Below are 24,731 nucleotides of genomic sequence, written 5' to 3'. Positions count from 1 at the left end.
ATTTTTTTTTCCACCACGATTCATGTCAATATCTTCACAAAGTCGCATCTTAATTTTATTTCATGTGTAGCTTTCTTACACTCTTCGAAAGAACGAGGTGAGGAAGGCCATTCAACGAGTTTCCAAGAATGGGAAGGCAGCTGTTGAGATTAGTTTAATAGCATTTCAAACCGAGCTGAATGTAATAACTAATTTGTTGTGGGGTGAATTGCTTCAAGGAGAAGACAAGGAAATATTTGGAAAGAAGTTTCGCGCGATTATCCCTAAGTTTGTTGATTTGTTCGGGAAGACAAATATTTCAGACTTCTATCCATTTCTGGCAGGACTCGATATTCAGGGAATAAAAAGACAGATGGAGAGCTATCGGGGAATTATAGATAGGATTCTCAATGATATCATTGAAAAGCATAAGAAGAAGTTATCGGAAGGTGTCATGGAAGAAGGGAAGAAGGACTTTCTTCAAATCTTGTTAGAGTTAATGGAGAAAGACAAAGATTCGATAAGTGACACACAACTCAAAGCCTTGATATTGGTATGTTCGATCATGACTAGTTAAGAAAAAAAAAATTTAAATTAAATGACCGTCTCATTTGAAAGTTTAAATTAATCAAAACATGAATTATCAATATATTGTTGCATTATTCCTTCAAGAAAAATTTAATCAAACTCTAGTTGATTTTGTAGGATATTGTTGCTGGTGGAACCGATACAACTGCGACTACAATGGAGTGGGCAATGGCTGAGCTTATGAAAAACCCTATGGTGATGGAGAAGGCGCAAAAGGAGTTATCCGAGGTTGTAGGATTAGATAACATTGTCGAAGAACACCACTTGCCTAAACTAAAGTACTTAGATGCTGTTGTCAAAGAAACATTACGCCTACATCCGGCAATACCCCTTTTGGTCCCAAGATCTCCATCCCAATCTTCCATAGTCGGGGGATATACCATCCCGAAGGACACTATGGTTTTCATAAATGCTGCCTACATCCAAAAGGATCCTCGTTATTGGAATAGTCCACTGGAGTTCAAGCCCGAGAGATTTCTAGACAACGGATGTGATTTTAGTGGTAATAGTTTTCATTATCTTCCATTTGGATCGGGGAGACGGATGTGCGCTGGCCTACCCTTGGCGGAGAGAATGCTAATGTATTTTCTAGCTTCACTTGTGCATTCATTTGATTGGAAATTACCGAACGATCAGAAACTTGATATGTCGGAGGCATTCGGGATGATATTGAGGAAGAGTGTTCCCCTCGTTGCCATTCCTAATGCTCGATTGTTCGATTCGAACTTATATTTGTAAAATATCAACTAACAAACTATTTGCATTTTCATTTTCATGTGTACTAATATTTTCAACTAATTAATATGGGGTTTGCTTAGTTTGTGTTTTATATATATATATATATATATTTATATTTTATAGTTTCAATGTTTTTGAAGTGAAATAGATTTGAATATAAAATTGTATAAATATGCATAATATATATATTTATGAAAAATAGAGATTAAATAGTATTCATAAATATATATATATATATACATGTATGTATATAAACTCGAAGTAAATTGACACCTCTCAACTACAACAATTTTTTTAAAAAATATGAGCAACAAAGAGATCAATCTACCCTTCAAATTCAAAATAATATACCAAGGTTCAATCACAAGATTGCCCTTTCAAAGCTATTCACTCTCCAATTTAGTAAATATGTTCACCAAACTTAAATGTATACCAAAAACACCAAAAGAAAAAAGAAAAAAAAAAGTATATTATACACTTTAATGTTATTCATAAATTTTGATACATATTTAAAATTTTTATTATTGTCGGTAAAATTAGAAATAAACTATCAATTAATTACACTTCGTAATAAATTATCCAAATATCCCCATATAGCTTGTATACTTTATCTACTTTGACATTAATATATATACTACTTTTTAACTCTTTGTGTCAAGCCTTGTATTTGTAAATTTGACAGATGAAAGAAGTATATGATAAGCGATTTTAGGGATTCAAACATTAATATATATACTACTTTTTAACTCTTTGTGTCAAGCCTTGTATTTGTAAATTTGACAGATGAAAGAAGTATATGATAAGCGATTTTAGGGATTTAAACATTAATATATATACTACTTTTTAACTCTTTGTGTCAAGCCTTGTATTTGTAAATTTGACAGATGAAAGAAGTATATGATAAGCGATTTTAGGGATTCAAACATTAATATATATACTACTTTTTAACTCTTTGTGTCAAGCCTTGTATTTGTAAATTTGACAGATGAAAGAAGTATATGATAAGCGATTTTAGGGATTTAAACATTAATATATATACTACTTTTTAACTCTTTGTGTCAAGCCTTGTATTTGTAAATTTGACAGATGAAAGAAGTATATGATAAGCGATTTTAGGGATTCAAACATTAATATATATACTACTTTTTAACTCTTTGTGTCAAGCCTTGTATTTGTAAATTTGACAGATGAAAGAAGTATATGATAAGCGATTTTAGGGATTCAAATATAAAGATCGGCTAGAGCATATATAATTTTGGAAATTTTTTGCTTCCTTTATTTTATTTTTTTTTCAAAAAAAAGACATTGACGAAGAGAAGAATCTTAAGGAAAAAACATGTTTGTGTGTATATTAGGACTGGCGAATCAGGAAAAATCGTAAATTTAGTTATGTAATTATGATTAGTTCATCATTTACATTTTTATAACAGGGACAAATCACAATTGAATATATATATATATATATATATATGAGAATTTATGTTCGCAAGCACATGACTTGTGCATGTAAACAAAATTAGAGTCGACAAAATTGGGCCGGCCCAATTTTTTCGTGCCGGGTAAATCTAGTCTGATTTTGATTTCATGACGTATAGGCCTTGCCAGATTTCAAATTGGGCCTAAAAATATAGGGCCGAGCACAATTCAATTTGAAACTGGACCATTTTTTTTAAAAAAAAATTTAAAAAATTTACTAAGGGTGTGTTCGTTTGTAGGATTTTGACAAAATTTTACTATTCATCCAATATTTTTCTCCCAAAAATATTAAATCAAACATCTATTTTTTATTTTTTATATTATACTAAAAATCAATTTTACATTCAAAACATCGCATCAATACCTATTTATATCACATCATACAACTATTGCAAATTCAAAATTTTTACTATTCAAATCCTAACTCAAAATCCAAACCCCGAAACAAACACAACCTAAGTTTGTTTTGAATTTATACAGTTATATTCTATGTAATTTTTTTGTTAGAAATAAATTATATTAGTTTAGATACATAAATTAAACTTTATTTTTTTATATAATAAATAATTTAAATAGATGTCCACTTGACTTGATGATTTTAATTTCAGAGTTTGAAAACAATGAAGTAGAGCTGCACATCCTGCATTTGTTCGAATTTCGTTATATTTATTTAATAATTTATTAATATATATAAAAAAAAGTATTTAATTTAAAATATATATAATTTTAAATAATCAGGCCGAGCCATGCACAACCCAACCTGTATATAAAGCTGGGCGTGGCTGGTGCTCTAAAATTGAACCGGATCACTTATTATATATATCAAAATATATAGTATTTAATGTTCTTTTTATAAAATTTAAAATATTACATAAGAATTTACTTTCTTTTTATTTAAAAATGACACTCAATATTTATTTATTTACTTCTTCTTTAGAATATACCGTTCTTCCAAAAATATGCACTCTCCAATTTATTAAAATATTACTCCCTCTCTCCCAAATACCATGTCCACGTTGTCGTTTCTGTCCGTCCCACATATCATGTCCACGTTGTCGTTTCTGTCCGTCCCACATACCATGTCACTTTCCTTTTTTGGAAAATGATTACACACTTTAATCTCATTTTAAATTTTTTAATTTTATTTTTTTTTAATTTTAATTAAATTAATTAGTTATCTTAATCTTAATTTATAATTATTTATATTATAGGATAATTATTTTCACTAATACATTCTTAATTATCTAATAATTACACCCCTCGATACCGTGTCTACAGTGTAGCAGACACAGTATCTGGGACGGAAGGAGTATCAATTTTGACATATGATACAAAACTGCGCGCACCATGTTTCAGATTGTCGGAATTGCACAAAAACATTAAGACAATACATAGTGTGTATATAGTGTAGAGTGTCTACAATGATGATGAATTTGTTCGAGACATTTTTTTTGTCCTATCTCAGCTTGGCCTAGAAGAGACAAGATTGACATTGTTGTGATCAATGCCTTGTCTAATATGCAAAGAAGAGACTCCATACAATTTTAGTGCAAGAGGTTTTTATGGCTTGAAAAATATAGTTAACCTTGATGACAAAAAGACCAACTAATTATGTTGGTTTGGCGGCGAGAGAGACGAGTTTGAGTGAAAATTGCGGTAAGAGAAAGAATTCAAAACGCTCTCGAACGTGGTAATCTCATTCTCCCCGGGTTGAAGATGTTCTAACACTTCCAAAGTGATCGGAAGTCTAATGGAAGAAAAAGAAAGCGAAGATCCAATTGGAGATGTAAAAAATCTTGAAGACACTCTTACTCTCGGGTAAATAGGATATCTGCTGGTGTTATTATTGCGATGCATTGCAGTGACTAGTTGTTTTGGGTGATTGTTGGTGTTTTCTTCTTCTTCTTTTTTTTTTAATCGGACTTGTTGGTGTTTTTAGTCTTTGTAACATGGTGAAAGGTAATGGTGGACTAATTCCTAAATTGGTATCCTAAAGATAGTTCGATTACTGAATTGGGTCGTCAAACTAATTGTGTCATTTAGACTTTTACTACATTTACATTCATTATATTCACTGACGAAACTAGCATCTAAATTTCGGAGAGGCAAAATGTTATAATTTATTTAATATGCAAATTGTATATAAATACATAAAAATTAATATTTTTAATACTAAAAAAATCATAAAAATTGACTTGGGGGGTTAATTGACCCCCCAAGCCCTAGTGTAGTTCCGTCCTTGATTATATTGACACTGAGTTATTATTACAACGAGTTTATCATGTGTAACAATTGTATTTTTTATGTGTAATTTATGATTCCACTACACATTTACTCGGAGGAGTTGACCGCTTCATTGGCAGTTCGAGGGGATTTCGAACACTTATTTTCTAGCACTTATCCTAAAATGTATTATATTCAATAATTATTTTTAATTTACATATTACACAAAACTTTTTTTTTAAAAAAAAATGTGATGTTCACTATTTAATTTTTATTAAAAAATATTATACAAAATAGCAATGGTAGATCTTTTCAACAACGTTGTTTATTTAATAACACAAATAATTTAATAAAATAAAATAATATGTACATATACATTTTAGTTACACTATTTATTATACTGTAATCAATAATATATTATACTATAGAAAATTATATCACGTGCGGTCAGAATATGTTTTATATTGTATTATCATTTGTAGTCAGACATGTGCTTGCTAGTTCGGTAAAATGTGTTGGTTCAATCAAATCAACACCATACTAATTTGATGTATTCAACATGAAAATCGGTTTGTTAATTAATATAATTAATTTCTTTAATTAAAAACCATAAAAAATTAAAATTAAAATTAAAATTAAAATTTTCAATTACTAAAAATTTAATATCAACTGCATGATTAATATTTGGGTAGATCGATAGTTCAACCTACAATTATTCAGCAGGGTGTTAATCCTACAAAGCATCAGTACCATACCAATATCTTAATCATTATTAATATAACCATAAGCACAAGTGCTGAATTTAACAACAACAAAAAACCTCTTAAAAAAGTTAATTTCTTCGTCCGCCACTAAGAGTCACATTTACCTTTTGCGTCATTATACTTAAAATTAAAAATATTTTTATATTTGTAAAATTTTATATAAATATCTTTATATTAGTATTTATAAAATTTTATTTTTGCAATTTTTTCTTAATTTGTACAATGTTTTGATATAATAATTAATATTAAAAAATAAACACGCAAAAAATAAATGAGACCCTTGGAGCCGGACGGAGGTAGTATTTTAACCCTTATTGTTGGAGACTCTCCTATGTTAGAAAAATAATTAAAGAAGCGTATCCGTACAAGCTTAAACTTTTAGGTGAGACGGTCATTTCGATATATCATTTAACACATATAAAAAGAAAATGAATTCTTAAACTCCTTTTGAACACATGTCTTTTAGAGGTACTATATAAGAAAAAGACAGCGAAATTCGATCAATTTATGATAATCGATTAGTTAACATGTTGGCACGTGATCCATCTGAGAATTCTTTTAGACCTGATTTTATTGTCATTTTAGTACTAAAAATGATTGAATTTAGTACACTAACGAGATCAAATACCTCATTTTGGTCTTACGTTGCTGAAGAATGCCCATGGTTGTTTATGATACATAAGCTTTGACGAATCAGGACAAAAATTGTCAATTTAATCCTGTAATAATTATGGTTGATTATCACTTTTGTTATTTGTATTTTATAAAAGGGCCTAAACACAATTTTAATAATATACAGGACAGTGACAATTAATCATAAACGTATAACTTTGCAATTTTTTCGACGATGTTAAAAATTTTGGGGGAAAATAACGAAATTGTCTTATTGATCGTCAAAATAAGGAGTCTATATATAGGCAATACAAAATAGACTCGATAGACTCAAATCTAATAATCTAATATATGAATAAAACCAAATCTAGATATAAATCTACTAAATCTAAAACTGAATATCTAAAATATCTCAACATCCCCCTCAAACTCAAGTGGTATAACAGAAACCAACTTGAATTTGATGAGAAATTTGAATATAAACTCAAAAAAAAAAACATAAATAAAATTAGCAAAAAACGAGATGACTCCACCGGAGCCGAAAACAATATGACTCAACTGGAGCCGAAAACGAGATGACTCCACCGAAGTCGAACACGAGATGACTCTCCACCAGAGCCGAAAACAAGATGACTCTACCGGAGCCGAAAACGACATGACTTCACCGGAGCCGTCGAAAACGACATGACTCCACCGGAACCGAAAATAAGATGACTCCACCGGAGCTGAAAAACGAGATGACTCCACCGGAGCCTAAAACGACATGACTCCACTGAAGCCGAAAACGACATGACTCCACCGGAGCCGAAAACAGACAAATCGCAAACATCAGACAGATCAGATCGCACGCAGGCAACAGACAAACAACAGACAGATGGCAGATCATAGACAAATTTCCGGCAACAAATAAACAACGAAAGATGGTAGATCTCATGCAGGCAACAGACAGGCAACGACAGATGGCAGATCGCACGCAGCAACAGACAGACAACGACAGATGACAGATCGCACGCTGCAGGCAACAGACAAGTAGCGAAGATTTCAGATTGCACACAGGCAACAGATAAGCAGCAGACAGATGACAGATCGGAGATAAAACGAGACAGATTTGCAGAAAGACAACTTGCAAATACATGATCTCAAAATCACAAGACCTCCGGGTATAATCCAGGTTGAATATACCCGGGGAAACACAGGTTGGTAGGCTATATCTACGGCATGAGAAAAATAGGCTCCGATACCATGTTAGAAATTTTGGGGAAAAATAATGAGATTGTCTTATTGATCATCGAGTCTATATATAGTCAATACAAAATAGACTCGATAGACTCAAATCTAATAATCTAATATATGAATAAGACCAAATCTATATATAAATCTACTAAATCTAAAACTGAATATCTAAAATATCTCAACAGACGAATCCATATTAATGCGCAACTCGTGCCTGGTGGTGTAGGGGTTGGAAGGTCATGGGTTCAAACCCTTGACGCCTCAAGTCACCTGCCATATATGGTTCACCTAGTGTGACTTTTCCATCGAACCTGATTTGTAAGGTATTAGGTTCGATCGGGGGTTTACCAGTGCCCACTTCCGATAAGCGGTATTCTAAAATCAGCCACCTTAAAATATATCACCTCCGTCTAAGAAAAATTTGCTCGTATGAGTTAGATATATGTTTTAAAAAATATAATATTATTGTGGCCAATGACGGAACTATGTGGGGACAAAGGGCCTCCCTCCCCCACCTACCCCTATTATTTCATTATAATTTATTTATTTTTAAAAATTATATAAGGTAAATAAATGATTAAAAAATATTAAAGTTTCTGTATTTTAAAAACATTTGTATTTTTTTCATCCCAACTTAAAAGGGTATTTTGAAATTTTATAATAAATTAAGAAATAATAATATTTTATTAGTTATGAAAAATATATAATAGTTTTTGATATTTTTACCCTTTAATTTTATATATAATGTAATTATATGTATAATTATACGTTTGTAATTTAAATAAAAATTAAAGGTATTTTAGTATTTAGTGTATCAAAGAAAAAGATACTTTTAAATGAGATTGTAAAATAAGTATTTTGGATTGGAACTAAGATAGTATATCCTAGCTTTTTAGTATATCCAAAATTTATATTTATTTTTTATTATTGAAAATGTTAAAATTTTGGAATGTTGAAAATATGATACGATATCATATTATACCAAATTTTTTGCGGTACAATGATAGAATACAATTTAATATTTTCAGTATATATATATATATTATTTTGCTATTTCGATATATACTTAAAATATCGTATAATGTTTTGATATTTTGGTATTCGGTATGTCGGTATATACCAATAATTCATATATTGATACCAAAATTATTATTTTTAATTTTAGTATTGAATCCGGTATGTTTTCCATGGGTCCAAAGCCTTATATGGATACCGGGTCCGTATTCAGACCTGGATCCATATTATATCGTTCCAGATCTAGTATTTCTAGTTCTGATCTGAAATTAATCCGGATCCTGATGTTTATATATATATATATATTCTATTAGTTAGTAATATATTTATACGACTGTATATAATGTTAGTGTAAATTCTCTTTGTCATTATGACATAATTATTAATTACATAATTCTTTATATTAAATTGAAAAAATATGTTACTTAATTTAATTGTTAATTTCTTGCAAATATTAATAAATTTTATCCATTCATCCGAATCAAAATCTAATCATAATTTGTTGAATATTAGACCCAGAATTGGATCAGATCCGAATCGGATCCAATGGGACTGGATCCGGTTCCGGATCCAGAAATTGTAATGAGAGGTCGGAAACGAATCTAGAACATCAGGATTCGGATTGGATTCGACACATTGACAGGCCTATCAGTATATACCTTTGTCATACAAATTTTTTGGTATAAATAATTTTTTATACAGTATCCATATATATTTTTTAACATACCAATAATCTCAAATTGGTATGCGGTATGATCCAATATCTTCGGTACACCGGAACCATCTATATATATATATATAAACTATGTGATTTTGAAAAATTATAAAATTAGCCCCTCCTTGATCGTATTCTGGTTTCGCCCCCAATTTTGGAATATATATATATGTTGCGAAATATATGAATTAATGAACAAGAGAAATTTGATAAATTGAGTGTACTAATAATTATGACATATTTGTAAATAAATATAATATCCATGATATAAATTAAAAAATATATAAATTTCTTTTACTATAGATGGATAATATATGTTTTTGTGAATAAAAAAAATGTACAAATTTAATGAACGGTGAAAATATTATTTATTTTCCTAAAATATATTCTATTCGGCATTCATTTTAATAAAAATGCTATATAATTTTCTTTATTTAAAATTTGTTTTTGTTTTTGTTTTTGTTTTTACACGAGATTTATTTGTTTTTATTTGAAATACCGTTTAAGGTAGCAATGGGCAAACGTGATCAACAACTTGATTGAGAAGGCCTACAAATATTTTACTAAAATTAAAATAATCTGTACAGAATATATAATATTTTAGTTAAAATAATTACATAATTATTGGCTTTGCTGTTTAATAAATTAATTTATTTATTTGTCGTTTTTTAAGCCTAGTATGTAGGCATGCATTGGAAAAATATAATAAGGATAATATTCTCTGTCTCTTCGATGTAGTGTCATAATTAGTGTAGATTTAGAAAATATAAAAAGGATAATATTCTATGCGTCCTCGAGTCCAACAATATGTATTCGGATCTATTGTCACCCCTAAATTAGTTTTTAGGTTCTTAACTTGGATCCGAGAGTTAACTCAATCAAGAATTGGATACGTGTTTGGTTTGGAGAGACTTTTTTTTGTTTTTTTTTTTTTTTGAACATGAGAGACAAAAATTGTATAGATAATATAAAAATAATGTGTATAATATATATATTTTTTTAAAAAAAAAAATTGTGTAAAAAGCCACACACGGCATTCCGAATCTCATTACCTCATAGTAAACAATAATTTATTGTAGTATAAAAATTGTTTAGACAACCTTCAAACATGCACCGTACCATCAGCAAAAATGTGATGGGAAAGATTCTTTGATTCCGAATGGAGGATTGGATATACCAACTTGTTAAAATATATTTAGAAAATATATAGTATTATATATATATATATATATGTTAGCTATCTTATTTAAAAGATTTGTAGGATATTTTCATTATTTAGATAATTTGTAATCATTATAAATATGTATGAATTCTTATGATCGAAAGAGAGAATTTTAAGTTTTATATTCTGACATGATACCAAAGCTTATTTTTCACATGTCGTAAATATGGCCTACCAACTCATGTTTCTCCAGTTACATTCAACCTGGATTGCACTCGGAGGTTTTGTGATTTTGAGATCATGTCTTTGCAACTCTATCTGTCTCTGAAATCTATCTGTTATATGTCATTTGTCCGTTGTTTGTCTGTTGTCTGCATGCGATTTGAAATCGGTCTGCAATATGCCATTTGTCCACTGTTTGTCTGTTTCCTATGTTCGATCTGTTTTGTCTCTGAAATTTGTCTGAGATCTATCTAATGTCTGCTATTTGTTCTGCAATTTGTCCGATGTTTGCGATTTGTTCTATGATATATTCTGGGATATGTTTGGTGTTTGTGATCTGTTATGTGATCTTTCCGATTTTTGCGATGTGATATATCTACTATCTACGATATGTTCTGTGATATGTCTGATGTTTTCGATATGTTCTGCAATTTGTCCGATGTCTGCGATCTGTTTGTTGTTTGTGATTTGTCCGATGTCTGCAATCTGTTTTCTGTGCAATATGTCTACGTTTGAATCTGATTCCATTCAGAGTCCTATCGTTTTTACCTCTAGAAGAGAGTCATGTTGTTTTCGATTCCGGTATAGAATTATGTCGTTTTCGGCTTCAGTGGAGAGTCATGTCATTTTCGGTTCCAATGGAGAGTCATCTTGTTTTCGACTCCGGATGAGATTCATCTCATTTTCGACTTCGGTGAAGAGTCATCGTGTTTTCGGCTCCGGTGGAAAGTAAACTGTTATTTTTATTTGCGTTTTTTGCTTCTATATTCAACTTTCTTATCAAACTCAAGTTGGTGTTAGAATATGAAACTAAAATTCTCTCTTTCAATCATAAGAATTCGTACGTATTTATAATGACATACAAATCATCTAAATAATGCAAGAATCCTACAAATATTTGAAATAAGATAATTACTATAAATATAATATATATTTTTTAAATATATTTTAACACCCCTCTTCAAACTCAAGATATGATCAAACAAACTTGAGTTTTTCAGAAGTGAACGAAAAAAATATAGTCGAGATCTTTCATGAACGAACTTGAATTTGCCAAAATTGACCGAAGGTGGTGTAGCCATCCACTGGATCAGAGTCAGAATCAAAACTCAAAGTTGGAAACAGGACTCACGCGTTCACAATGGTGCTAGAGTCAGAAACAAGACTCGCTCGCTCACAGCAAAGCTAGAGTCGGAAACAAGACCCACTCACTCTCAATAGAGTTAGAGTCGAAAACATGACTCTCAACAGCATTAGAGTTAAAAGTAGAATTATGTCAATGGAGAGATCAAAATAGTAGAACTGGAAACGACATGAAAATGACAACATGATCGTAGATAGAAGCAAATACATTAATAAAATATAAAAATATATACAGGATATAACAGGTCATGGATGTACCCGAAGAGAATTTGGCTCTGATATCATGTTTGAAATTTTGGGGGAAAAAAACAATGAGACTGTATTATTGATCATAAAAATAAGGGACCTATATATAGGCAATACAAAACGGACTCGATAAATCTAAGTAATCTAATCTATGGATAAGACCAAATTTAAATATAAATCTACTAAATTTAAAACTGAATACAGTCCCACGTAAATTGTCTATTTTTTTTTTTTTTTGGTTAGACTCATATAATTTGTTTATTTATTTTTTAGTTACATTTTAAAATTTTTACTTATTTACTAATTATAATAGTTCTAATTCCCATATATTAAGTAGACAGTAGACAGGACAACTCAGGTGGATGGAGGTAGTATATTTTAACTTCATCCTTACATTCAAATTACCTCGTCTTTTGAATAGAATAAATTAGTAAATAAATAATCAATTTTTTATTTTATAGTTTTCTTTTGTAAAAATTGGATTACAATTCATTTTTAAAAAGATACTCCCTCCGTCCCATGTAATATGGGTGCATTACTGTAAACACGGAAATTTAGGTAAAGTATAATTAGTAAGTAATTAAGAAATGTATTAGTAAAAATAATTATAGATTAAGATTAAGATAACTAAACAGTTTAATTAAGATTAAAAAATTTAAATTTTAAATTTTAAAATATAATTAAAGTGTATAATTAATTTTCCAAAAAAGAAAAGGACAAATTATGTGGGACGGACGAAAATAGAAAATAGAGACAAATTATGTGGGACGGAGGGAGTAAGACTTACTTAATACTCCCTTCGTCCACTTACAATGTTTACATATTTCTATTTTGGGACGTCCAATAACAAAGTTAACATTTCATTAAATACCCTATTTTTTCCACAAATACTCTTACTTTACATCACATCATTACTTTTACACAAAAAAGTAAAGACAAAAATATCATTACACTACTTTTAATTACTCACTATAATTAAAATACTATTATTTTTTAAACACCGTGCCAACAATAAATGTAAACTTTGTAAGTGGAGTGAGGGAGTATATTTTACCTATTTCATTTGTAAAAGAATTGTTTAATTAAGTGCATGTTTACAAGCAAACATCAATTTTAGATAAAAATTTTATTTTTTCATACTTTAATTAATTTAACACAAAAAATTAAAATACAAAATATTTTAGATATTTATACTAAAACACCCTAGGGTATTATACAATGTACCTAAAATAATTCAAGAACAATTATTAGGATTCTCTCGCTCAAATCTTCAATTGTTTATTTTTATTTTTTTAAAAATAACTCAAGTTTAATAATAGAGATGACAATTATTAGGGAAGTAGGTAAACACCAAAATGTTACCCATGTGGAGTTAATCAATTATTGAAATCCTTAACGAATAAAGACAACGCGTTAAGTGTTTCGTGTAGCATTCCTATAATATTTAACAAGTACAAATATATAAAGGGATATCTATCTAATCGGATCGATTGCGTTGTCCTTAATTGTTACTCCCTCGGTCTCAGAAAATATGGAACTATTACTGTAGATACAGGAATTTAGGTAAAGTATAATTAGTAAGTAATTAAGAAGTATATTAGTAAAAATAATTATAAATTAAGATTAAGATAAATAAATAGTTTAATTAAAATTAAGAAAATTATAAAATTTAAAATTTAAAATGCAATTAAAGTGCATAATTATATTTCCAAAAATAGAAATGACAAGTTATGTGAGACAGACGAAAATAGAAAATATGGACAAATTATTTGGAATGGAGAGAGTTAAATTTTAAGAAGATATATTATCAATAATGCAAAACTAAATGCAATGACTATCGTTCGGTTACGGAGCTGATTTTGAATTAGCATCGGACTGATTTATTCAAATAACACCGATCAAAAGTGTAAGAGCATATGCTATATGTTCATATTTGAAATATGTATTTTATAAAAGTATATAATGTGCTCTTATAGTAGTATGTTATATACTCTTGGTTCTTATGCTGTATTTGTATTTTTATTATATTAATATAAATGGCTTAATTTTTGTAAAAACATCGTGTTTTATTTATTTATTTTTAAAAATTGCTTATGATATTCTATTCAGTACGATGCTAAATTTTAAATTGATTACAATTTGACAAGATTTATATCTACTAACATTTTGACGAAAATGCTAATTAAGGGCGCAGATCAAGTGTTAACCCAATCAAATAAGCATGGTACTGATTTGATCGAATCATCATATCATTTAAAAACATACCGCAAATATTTTTACATAACACACTATATGTTGTATTATAAGATATCATATGCTGAATTATAACATAATATATAATATATTATAAATATGTTATGATAATATTTAATATATATATTGAATTACCTTTATGTAACATGCTGATCGGATCCGCAGCCCGTAATTAATAAAGAAAATAATTAAACTAATTTAATGAGCGTAAATCAAAACTGTCAATTTAAAAATAAATGGACTGAAATTGACGTCCGATGAATGAAAGGGCATAAATATATATTACAAACACACACACACACTCAACAGGTATAAATATTAGCTTAAATACACATGGTATTTGTTGTGTGAATTGCAGAACACAAAACTTGAATGAGAGAATGGATCAGTTCTCTGAAGCAATTCTTACATTAGTCTCCATTCTTGTAGTATTTTTTTCGATCTGCTACTTCAAATTGCTGTCCAAATCTGCAGCAAAATTCCCACCAGGGCCGAGAGGTGTGCCGATCCTCGGCTATCTCCCATTTATCGGCTCTGATATGCTCCGTAAGTTCTCCCAACTCGCGAACAAGTACGGAGAAATCTACATGCTTCGTCTTGGCAACAAGCTTTGTGTTGTGATCAATTCTCCGTCACTCGTGAAGGAGGTTGTCCGAGATCAAGATTACGTTTTCTCCAACAGGTCCCCGCCGGTTGCTGCCATTGTTGCAACTTATGGCGCGAAGGATATTGCGTGGTCGCCCAACAATTCCGAGTGGAGGGCGATGAGGAAGGTTTTCGTGCGCGAGATGCTAAGCAATAGAAGCCTTGAGGTTTTGTTATACAATCACTATAATTTTGGTCTTTTATGCGTAAACATTCTTTGAAAATAGTACTTTATCTCATTTATAATTTTGAGTTAGCACGAATGAAGTATATATTACTCCATTTATCTCAATTACTTGCTAGTTTTGCTTCACAGTTTTCTAATCCATATAATTTAGATTTTTTTTTTTTTTTATTATTCATTTTGCTCTCACATATTTTTGTTAATATATTTTATACATTAATAAAAATCGTTTATAGAAGATTAACTAAACTTAGTGAAACTAAAGAAAAATTACAAAAAGATAGCAAAAGATTTGGCATATATGTATTTAATTTGTTCTACACTTTCCTTCGTGTGCAATTGGTTTTTATTTTTTTTTCGTTAATGTGTGTGTTTGTGTTTTAATTTTTATGCTAAATAGTTGTTGAATACGATGTTTCGAACGTAATATTAGTATGCTTTTATATTAAAATTATGAGATCACATAGTAAAAAAAGGAAAGAAAGAGAAGAGAGTAATCTTAATTAGTCCCAACATAAAATTTATATCATTAAATTTCATCAACTTGTATTGAAATAATATAAAATACTCTATAACTTATAATTTATAACATAAAACACAAGCTGTTATTAAAAAAAAAAAAAAAAAAACGTAGAATTTCAAAACCAAGGCATTGAGGTTTGATTTAGAGTTTTGGTTTCACACAGAGTATCTTGTCATATTTCGAAATCATATGAAGGAAGTTTCTATTCTAATGCTCAACCTATTATTAAGTTAATCCATTTCTTGTTTTTTCCATAGTGATTCATGTCAATTTCTTCACAAATTCACATCTTAATTTTATTTCTTGTATAGGTCTCTTACACTCTTCGAAGGAACGAGGTGAGGAAGGCCATTCAACAAGTTTACAAGAATGGAAAGGCAGCTGTTGAGATTAGTTTACTAGCATTTCAAACCGAGATGAATGTAATAACTAATTTGCTGTGGGGTGAATTGCTTGAAGGAGAAGACGAGGAAATATATGGAAAGAAGTTTTGCGCGATTATCCCTAAGTTTATTGATTTGTTCGGAAAGGCAAATATTTCAGACTTCTATCCATGTCTAGCAGGACTTGATATTCAAGGAATAAAAAGGCAGATGGAGAGCTATCGGCATGCTATAGATAGAATTCTCAATGATATCATTGAAAAGCATAAGAAGAAGTTATCGGAAGGTGTCACGGAAAAAGGGAGGAAAGACTTTCTTCAAATCTTGTTAGAGTTAAAGGAGAAAGATGAAGATTCGATAAGTGACACACAACTTAAAGCCTTGATATTGGTATGCTTTGATCATTATTAAATGAAAAAAGCAATTAAATGATCATCTCATTTGAAAGTTTAAATTAATCAAGACATGAATTATCAATATATTTTTATTTGATTCTTTTCAAGAAAAATTAATCAAACTCTTGTGGATTCTGTAGGATATCATTTCAGGAGGAACCGATACAACTGCATCGACAATTGAGTGGGTAATGGCGGAGCTATTGAACAACCCTACGGTGATGGAGAAGGCGCAAACAGAGTTAGCCGAGGTTGTAGGATTAGATAACATCGTCGAAGAACACCACTTACCTAAGCTAAAGTACTTAGATGCTGTTGTCAAAGAAACATTACGCCTACATCCGGCAATACCCCTTTTGGTCCCAAGATCTCCATCTCAATCTTCCATAGTCGGGGGATACACCATCCCAAAAGACACTATGGTTTTCATAAATGTTGCCTACATCCAAAAGGATCCTCGTTTTTGGAATAGTCCACTTGAGTTCAAGCCCGAGAGATTTCTAGGCAATGGATGTGATTTTAGTGGTAATAATTTTCAATTTCTTCCATTTGGATCGGGGAGACGGATGTGTGCTGGCCTACCCTTGGCGGAGAGAATGCTAATGTATTTTCTAGCTTCACTTGTGCATTCATTTGATTGGAAATTACCGAATGATCAGAAACTTGATATGTCGGAGAGATTCGGGATGATATTGAGGAAGAGTGTTCCCCTCGTTGCCATTCCTAATGCTCGGTTGTTTGATTCAAACTTATATATGTAATATATCGATCTTCCTAATTAAGTAATTGCAATTTCATTTTCATCTTTGTACTCATATTTAGGGTTTGCTTCCTTTGCATTTTATATATGTTCAATATTGTCCCACGTTGAAATTGATATGATGTTGGAGCTTTCCTACTTTATAACGATGAAGAGTCGCTCTATCTAATACCAGATGATTTTAGATTGTAAGTCCGAATTCAATGTTTTTTTTGAGTGAAATAGATGTTGGATATAAAATTTTCTAAGTATGCATAATATTATTTTCTTTTTTAGAAAAATAGAGATTAAATAGTATATATATGTATATAAAAAAATAAAAAATAAATTGATATCTCTCAAGTAGAACCATCTTTTGAAAATATGTGCAACAAAGAGATCAATCTACCTTCAAATTCAAAATCATATATCAAGGTTCAATCACAAGATTGTCCTTTCAAAACTATTCCCACGCCAATTTACTAAATATGTTCGCCAAACTTAAATTTATACCATGAACACCAAAAGTAAAAAATGAAAACAAAAAATAAAATATATAATGTTATTCTTAGTTTGATGCATAATAAGAATTTCACTAAACTTGCACATACACTATCGATTAATTACACGTCGTAATGAATTTATCCAAATATTCGCATATGACTTTTATACTTTATCTACTTTGAAATATATTTACTACTTTTTAGTCTTCGTGCCAAGCCTTGCATTTGTAAGTTTGGCAAATGAAAGAAGTATCATAAACTTTTTAGGGATTCAAATGTAAAGATAGCTAGGGCATAATCTTGGAAAATGTTTACTTCCCAAATTTTATTTATAAAAAAAAAAAAAAAAAAACAAAGAAAAAGAATCATGGAGGAAGAGACGAATTTTAAGGAAAAATTATTTTCGACTTGATTTTATTGTCATTTTACTACTCTATATAGAAAATGTTTGAATTTAGATACCAACTAGATTTAATACCACATTTTGGTCCTCCGACGCTGAAGAATACACATGTTTGTGTGTATATTAGGATTGACAATTAGGAAAAATTGTAAATTTAGTTATATACTTATGGTTAGTTATTATTTTCATCATTTACATTTTATAATAGGGCCTAATCGAAATTGAAAAAACAAAAAATAAAATAAAATAAAATTATACGAATTAATGTTAGCAAGCACATGACTTCTCTGTAAACAAAATTAGAGGTAACAAGTTTGGCCGGCCCCAATTTTTCATGCCAGGTCAGTCCAGTCCGACTTTAATTTTGTCTCATATAGCTTAGACTTGATTTTGAATTGGGCTTAAAAATTAGGCTCGAGCACAATCCAATTTGAAACCATACAGGCCGGCCAACCCTTTTAAAATTTTTTAAAAAGATCTACTATTTTTGTTTCGGATTTATACAATTACATTTTGTGTAACTTTTTTTAAGAACATAAATTGTATTAGTTTAAATACATAAATTAGAGTAAATCTGTATTTTTTATAATAACAAATTTAAAAAGATGTCCACTTGTATTGACGAACTTTATTTCAGAATTGAAAGTAATGAACCAAGAGCTACAGAGCCAGCATTCGTATGAATTTCGTTATATTTATTTAATTATTTATTAATATATATTATAAAATTATATAATTTTAAAAATTCAGGTCGGATCATGCACGGTTCAATCTTTATAAGCCCGGGCTTGACTAGTTCATTATTTAGTAATTATCTTCTATATGCTACTTCAAATTGCAGTCTAAATTTGAAGCAAAATTCCCACCAGGGCCATGGGGTGCGCCGATCCCCGGCTATCTCCCGTTTATTGACGCTGATATGATCAATAAGTTCTCCAAATTTGCAAGCAACTATTGTTGCGAAAATTAGAAAATCAAGAAAAGCATATAAGAATAGATGAATTTAGTGATTCAGTTCGATCATGATGATCTTTGCATGGAGCGACCAAACCAAGCATTTGCCTAACTAATTTCAGGATACAACTTACAGAGATAATAAATAAGTATATATATAGATATATATATATATATAATGTTGACCAAACTTAGCATCCGATGCAAAATCTATTTGAAAGCGATGATTCACCCTACATTATACTAACTTTGTAGAATTTTAATTTTTTTTATTTTTTCGAATTGATTCAAATATAAAAGTGGGTCACATTAATATGATTATTTATAAAATTATATTTTATTCCACATTGCTTTCAACAACAAAAAAAAAAAAAAAAAAAAAAACAAACCTTAATAGTGTTATAAATATGACAATATGTATTAACTTCAATTATTTTGCTAAAAGTTTCAATTTTCATAGAAAAAAAGATTTTAACTGCAAAATCATATTTCATAGCTAAAATTATTTGACTAAAGAAATCATGCATATTTTATTGCTAAAATTCTTTTGTTATGATTTTTTTTTTTTTATTGCAAAAGAGCTTTAGTTATTACTATTATTTTTTCTTAATATGTATAAAAAATCATGCCATTCAAAAATCTTGTCCCACATTATTAGTATTATTACTATTATTTTTAAAAGTCTTTCTATAGAAGTTATGAATTCTATTGAGTTTCCTTTATTTGATCCAACAAACGAATAGTTCTTATAATAATTATTTTCTAAAGTAATATTTTTCGTCTCCCATTGATCTTGCACAAAAATGACGAGAAGAGATTGTTGGAAAGAAAATTATTTTATGTGAAGTATAGAGAATTGTGTAGAGAATATAAAATAATGAATATTTATAGTGTATTAATTTTTATGGGAAAGCGTGCGAGAAAAAAATAGTGAAAGAACAAAGCCAATGTATAATTTTTTTTCTCTTTTCCACATATAGATATAAATTACTTTTAAATTTATTTCGATTTTAAATAATTTTTATATGATTTTTTCGTGGGTAGCACATGTATTAAGCTAGTTTATATATATTTTACGTTCTCTGATTTGTATTTTATTTTAAGTATTTTGTTTAAACTTTTTTTAATAATATTTTAATTTGATATGCTATGATTAATTTTTTTAGATTTATTGAAAATCATGCAAATTGATACAGAACAAGTAGTTTGAAATCAAAACAAAACAAACTCTTATAATTCCAAATTTTGCAACTAATCCTTCAAAAAAATTGCAATTAAATACTAGGGGTTAAATAAAACTTTATTATTAAATAATTTTATAAAAATAATCTAAATTTACAAAATAATTATTAACTAGTAATAAATTTTAAAATTAAATTTATTTTGATTATAATTCAAAACTTACAATTTACATTATTATTCTTTTTAAAAATATATTTAATAACTACTTAATTTCTTAGAGTGTGTTTGGCTTACCTCCTATTTATTTTTCTATATTATGTGGAACTTATAAAGAATTAAACCCTAAGTTCATAATCTGTCGTATTGAAATAATTGACATAAGAAAACAAAGCTAATAAGTCTAACTTTATTCCATCAACGTTGGCGGATTTAGATCTGCAAACAATGGAAGCTTTTGTATTCTTCAAGCCTATAACGCAACCATTCCCGAGAAAATCGCTAGGATTTCTGCGGTTACTACCACAATGAGATAGGAAAAGTAATAGATGTTGCGCTTAGACCTGGGATCACAACCCTAATTTATATCCATTATTATTAATTGGTCTCATCACCCAATTAATAAGTTACGAGGTTTCTGCACATAGGTGGTCCGCACTTACTAAATACATTTAAGTCCAATAAATTTATAAATTATTTAATATAGGCTTAAATAGTTACATTTAACCGATCCAACATATTATGCTTCCATTTTGGTCTTTTGCAAGCCTGGTATGATACCCACAAACTTGAGTAAATATGAATATTGTTTAAAATGATTGATTAAATTACGCACATAAATGATGTAAATTTTTTTAGAGTCCTATTAAAAAAAAACTTTAAAGTTAAATGTACGAAGTAATTATCACTTTTGTCATTTATATAATATATATTTTTTCATTTAAAGCTTGACATTCAATATTTATCTTTTATTATTTAAAATATTGTATAAAGTAGACATTGCAGATCTCATCAATAATCTGATGGCGATGGGGAAGGCACATAAATAATTTAGTAAAATAATAATAATGTGTACAGATATGATAAAGTATTTAAGTTAACAATAATAAATTAATTTGTTTATTTGTCCCTTTTTTTTAGTCTAGTAGGGTACCATATGTGTCGGAAATTCAAAATTATAAGAATATAAAAAATGATATTGTGGTTTGTTAGTGATTCGAATAATAAAATAATTACGTACAAGATGACCATATGTTGATTGCGGATTTATCAGTACCATACTGATTACCCCGATCATATGAAAATACTATAGATAATGCTATAAAAATATAACATACAACAAATATAAAATATTAATACGTGTTGTCAGTTTTATTTTATATGTATGCAATAAGTTTATATCTAAATGTGATCTCTGATATATATTATTTGTATTATCAGCACGGTGCTGATTATATTTAATAAGCGCATAGTATATTGTTAAAGATGGTTGAGTTGCTGTAGTATATTGTTTCTAATAACTTCTCGGTTGGAAGCTGCGGGTTCGAGCCCCGCCAGTCCCGACGGATCTAACATCCAGTAAATGCATAAATTTATTTTTCCCTTTTTTTGAACTAGTAAAGGGTGTCGGGGACATAATTTTTAATACAAGTCTAGTAGGATTTGCCCGACATAATTTGCAAACTATCAAATTGAGCCCGAAAATTTTACCCAATACATGCCCCCTGTTATTAAGAAAATAATAATAAAATGTAATTTTGAAAACTATACATGAGTAGCAATTATTGATCGAATCTCAAGATTGTCAATTAAAACTATTTTTTTAGAAATACGAGCAATCGAGAGATCAATTTGCTATTCAAATTCAAAATGAACTATCAAGGTTCAATCACAAGAACGTATTTTTAATTAAATTACTCCCTCGCCAAATTTATTAAATTTGTTCGTGAAAAACTCCTACCTTCTACCATATACAGCAAAATTTAAAATTTAAAAAGAAAAAATGATCTTCTTTAATGTTTCTTGTTGGATTTTTGTCCTTATGGTCCACCCCGAATAAATACACAAATACACACTCGTCTCGCAGCCCGAGCGCATTCGGGCCTGGCCCATGTCCCGACCTCACCATCCGTCCGACTCTGTCCGCATGACTTCGTCTGATTTCGACCGACCGTCCCGACTTCGTCCTGGCTTGGACCGTCCCGACTTCGTCCTGGCTTGGACCGTCCCGACTTCGTCCTGGCTTGGACCGTCCCGACTACGTCCTGGCTTGGACCGTCCCGACTTCGTCCTGGCTTGGACCGTCCCGACTTCGACCTGGCTTGGACCGTCCCGACTTCGACCGTCCGCCCGACTTCATCCCAACTTGGACCATCCGCATACATACTGACAGTCTGACCTTATGCCTCCCGACCTTGACCCACGTCCTGATCCGACCCGACTAGGATCCGCGTCTTTTTCCTTAGCCACGTCCCTGGCCGTCCGATCTGGGGCTTTGATCCTGTCCGTCCATTCGACCTGTATATATATATATATTTGGAGTGTGAGAAAAAAAAAGAATTCGATACATCACCCACTCTCTCTCAAAAAGCTTACCCTCTCTAGCCTCTCTCTCTCTCGATTGGTTCTCTCACTCTCTCGTCCGACGGCGGTTCACGGCGGTTGTTTGTGTAGTGCCTTTCCTCCTGTGTCTGTGGAGTTCCTTTGGCACCTGTTTCCCCTGTGTGTGTGTTGTTCGCAGCCGAAAGGGGCTCGTTCAACTGTAGGCTTGTGGTTTCTGTTTCCTGTATGCCTGTTACTGTTACTGTGGGGGTGTTTTGTGGTTGTGAGTCGTGGTGTTGTGGCCGATGTGCTTGTGTTAGTCGCGATTCGAGTGTGTATGTGTATATTTTGTGTTTCGAGTGGTTAGGGGCTGAGCCTAGCCAAAACTAGTTAAAGTTTTTGTTCGATTTTCTTAATAAAGAATTTGATCCTTTTCCGCAATTTTTTAATAACAAGTGGTATCAGAGCTCTGTGTGTCTTCTTTGTTATTTTGAGAAAATCGTTTTGTTCTTCTAAGTTTCAGTTAGTTTGTTACTAAACCGGTGTATTTTTCAGAAACGGTTTTGTTTTTCAAACTCTCTTTGTTAAATAAAGTATAAGTCAGGATAATCTGCCTCTGTGTGGTTTTAGATCTGTTAAATTTGTTTGGATCTCTTTACTGTGGAGTCAAGTTCAAAAGTGTTTCGAAAATATTAAAAGTTTTTGAAAAAGGTTCTTTAATATTCAAACTGTTCTCGTTTGAAAATTGTGATAAGATCTGTAAGCCTGTCATCCAGTCTGTTTTTGCATTGTTGTGTCGGATATATTGAGAACACTTTTTGGTGTTAATTTTCGGTGATTCTAACTTTTGGTTAGAAAAGAAACAAATTCTTGTAATTTTTTGTTTCTTGGAAATTAACCATTGCTAACCCCTGTTCTCCAAAAAGGAGAATAGGCTGTTTTTTGTTCTCTGTTCCTATTTTTTGTAGGAATAATATTTTTGTTGTTGCTGTGCTTCAAGGGTAATCTCTAAAACTCATCTTATACAATTACTGTTTTGTGTATGTTGATATAGTTAGGTTATATCTTGTGATTAATTCTTTGCCTGCTGTGATTATCTGTTGTGTGTGATAATCTGTATTTTCTTGCACGACAGTGTGATATTTTGCCAAATTTTTTGTTTCTGTTTTGTGTGAAAATTAGAAAAATAATTTTCTGAAAACTAAGTAATATTTGACTGAAAATCTGTTTTTTTTTTTTTTTTTTTTTTTAATATAAATAAAATGGCTAGTCATTCTGGTTTTAGTATTCTACCTTTTGATGGAAAAATGGATTTTGCAATTTGGAAACAAAAAATGAGAAGTATTTTAGTAACTCAAAGGTTGATTAAAGCAGTGGAGCCTGATCATTCAATTCAAGTTCCTCTTGAGAGGAGAGTTGAATTGGATGAAATTGCTTCATCTACTATAATCTTACATTTGGCTGATCATGTAATTAGAAAAGTAGGCAAACAAGAATCTGCTTTGGCATTATGGAACAAATTAGATGAACTATACACTCAAACATCATTACCAAGTAGAATGTATCTGTTAGAAAAATTTTTCAGTTTTAAACTTGATTTATCAAAATCAATTGAAGAAAATCTGGATGTTTTTTCTAAACTAATACAAGATATTAAACTTACTGGTGATAAAAACATTGATGATTATAGTGCTATAGTTTTATTGAATGCCATACCTAACTCATACTCTGATGTAAAATCAGCCATTAAATATGGGCGTGATTTTATTTCATTAGATGTAGTTATTAATGGTTTAAAATCTAAAGAATTAGATTTACAAACTCACAAGTCAAGTAAGGGTGAAATTATGTATGTTAGGGGTAGGTCACCTTTTAGATCAAATAAGAAAAATAATTTTGGTAGTAACAAAAACC

General features: G+C 30.2%; 1 protein-coding gene and 1 long non-coding RNA gene across 5 annotated transcripts in view; one reads left to right on the top strand and one right to left on the bottom strand.

Moving 5' to 3' along the window:
* Positions 1-24,731, top strand: part of LOC127250735 (flavonoid 3'-monooxygenase CYP75B137-like) — a 38,311-nt gene that overhangs the window by 990 nt on the left and 12,590 nt on the right. The window contains exons 1-3 of one of the 4 annotated variants that reach the window (XM_051274162.1): positions 14,699-15,180; positions 16,032-16,493; positions 16,639-17,436. The exons of 1 other annotated variant lie outside the window; for it this stretch is intronic. In XM_051274162.1, the coding sequence (XP_051130119.1) occupies positions 14,749-15,180; positions 16,032-16,493; positions 16,639-17,259 (1,515 nt within the window). In that variant the 5' untranslated portion in view covers positions 14,699-14,748 and the 3' untranslated portion in view covers positions 17,260-17,436. Of the gene's footprint in view, positions 1-70; positions 533-684; positions 1,372-14,698; positions 15,181-16,031; positions 16,494-16,638; positions 17,437-24,731 lie in introns of those variants that run through there. 2 more of the 4 variants (XM_051274163.1, XM_051274158.1) reach the window with 2 other exon arrangements.
* Positions 22,306-22,979, bottom strand: LOC127250743 (uncharacterized). Its single transcript, XR_007838766.1, has 3 exons — positions 22,872-22,979; positions 22,593-22,793; positions 22,306-22,514 (listed from the first exon to the last, which is right to left on the bottom strand). It is a non-coding gene; the product is annotated as an uncharacterized LOC127250743 (long non-coding RNA).

This window comes from Andrographis paniculata, unplaced genomic scaffold, assembly GCF_009805555.1.
Source record: "Andrographis paniculata isolate CXL003 unplaced genomic scaffold, ASM980555v1 Contig37END, whole genome shotgun sequence".
NCBI classification, from domain to species: domain Eukaryota; kingdom Viridiplantae; phylum Streptophyta; class Magnoliopsida; order Lamiales; family Acanthaceae; genus Andrographis; species Andrographis paniculata.
The sequence above is the reverse complement of the archived record's forward strand: the minus strand, read 5'-3'. Positions and strand labels throughout refer to the sequence as shown.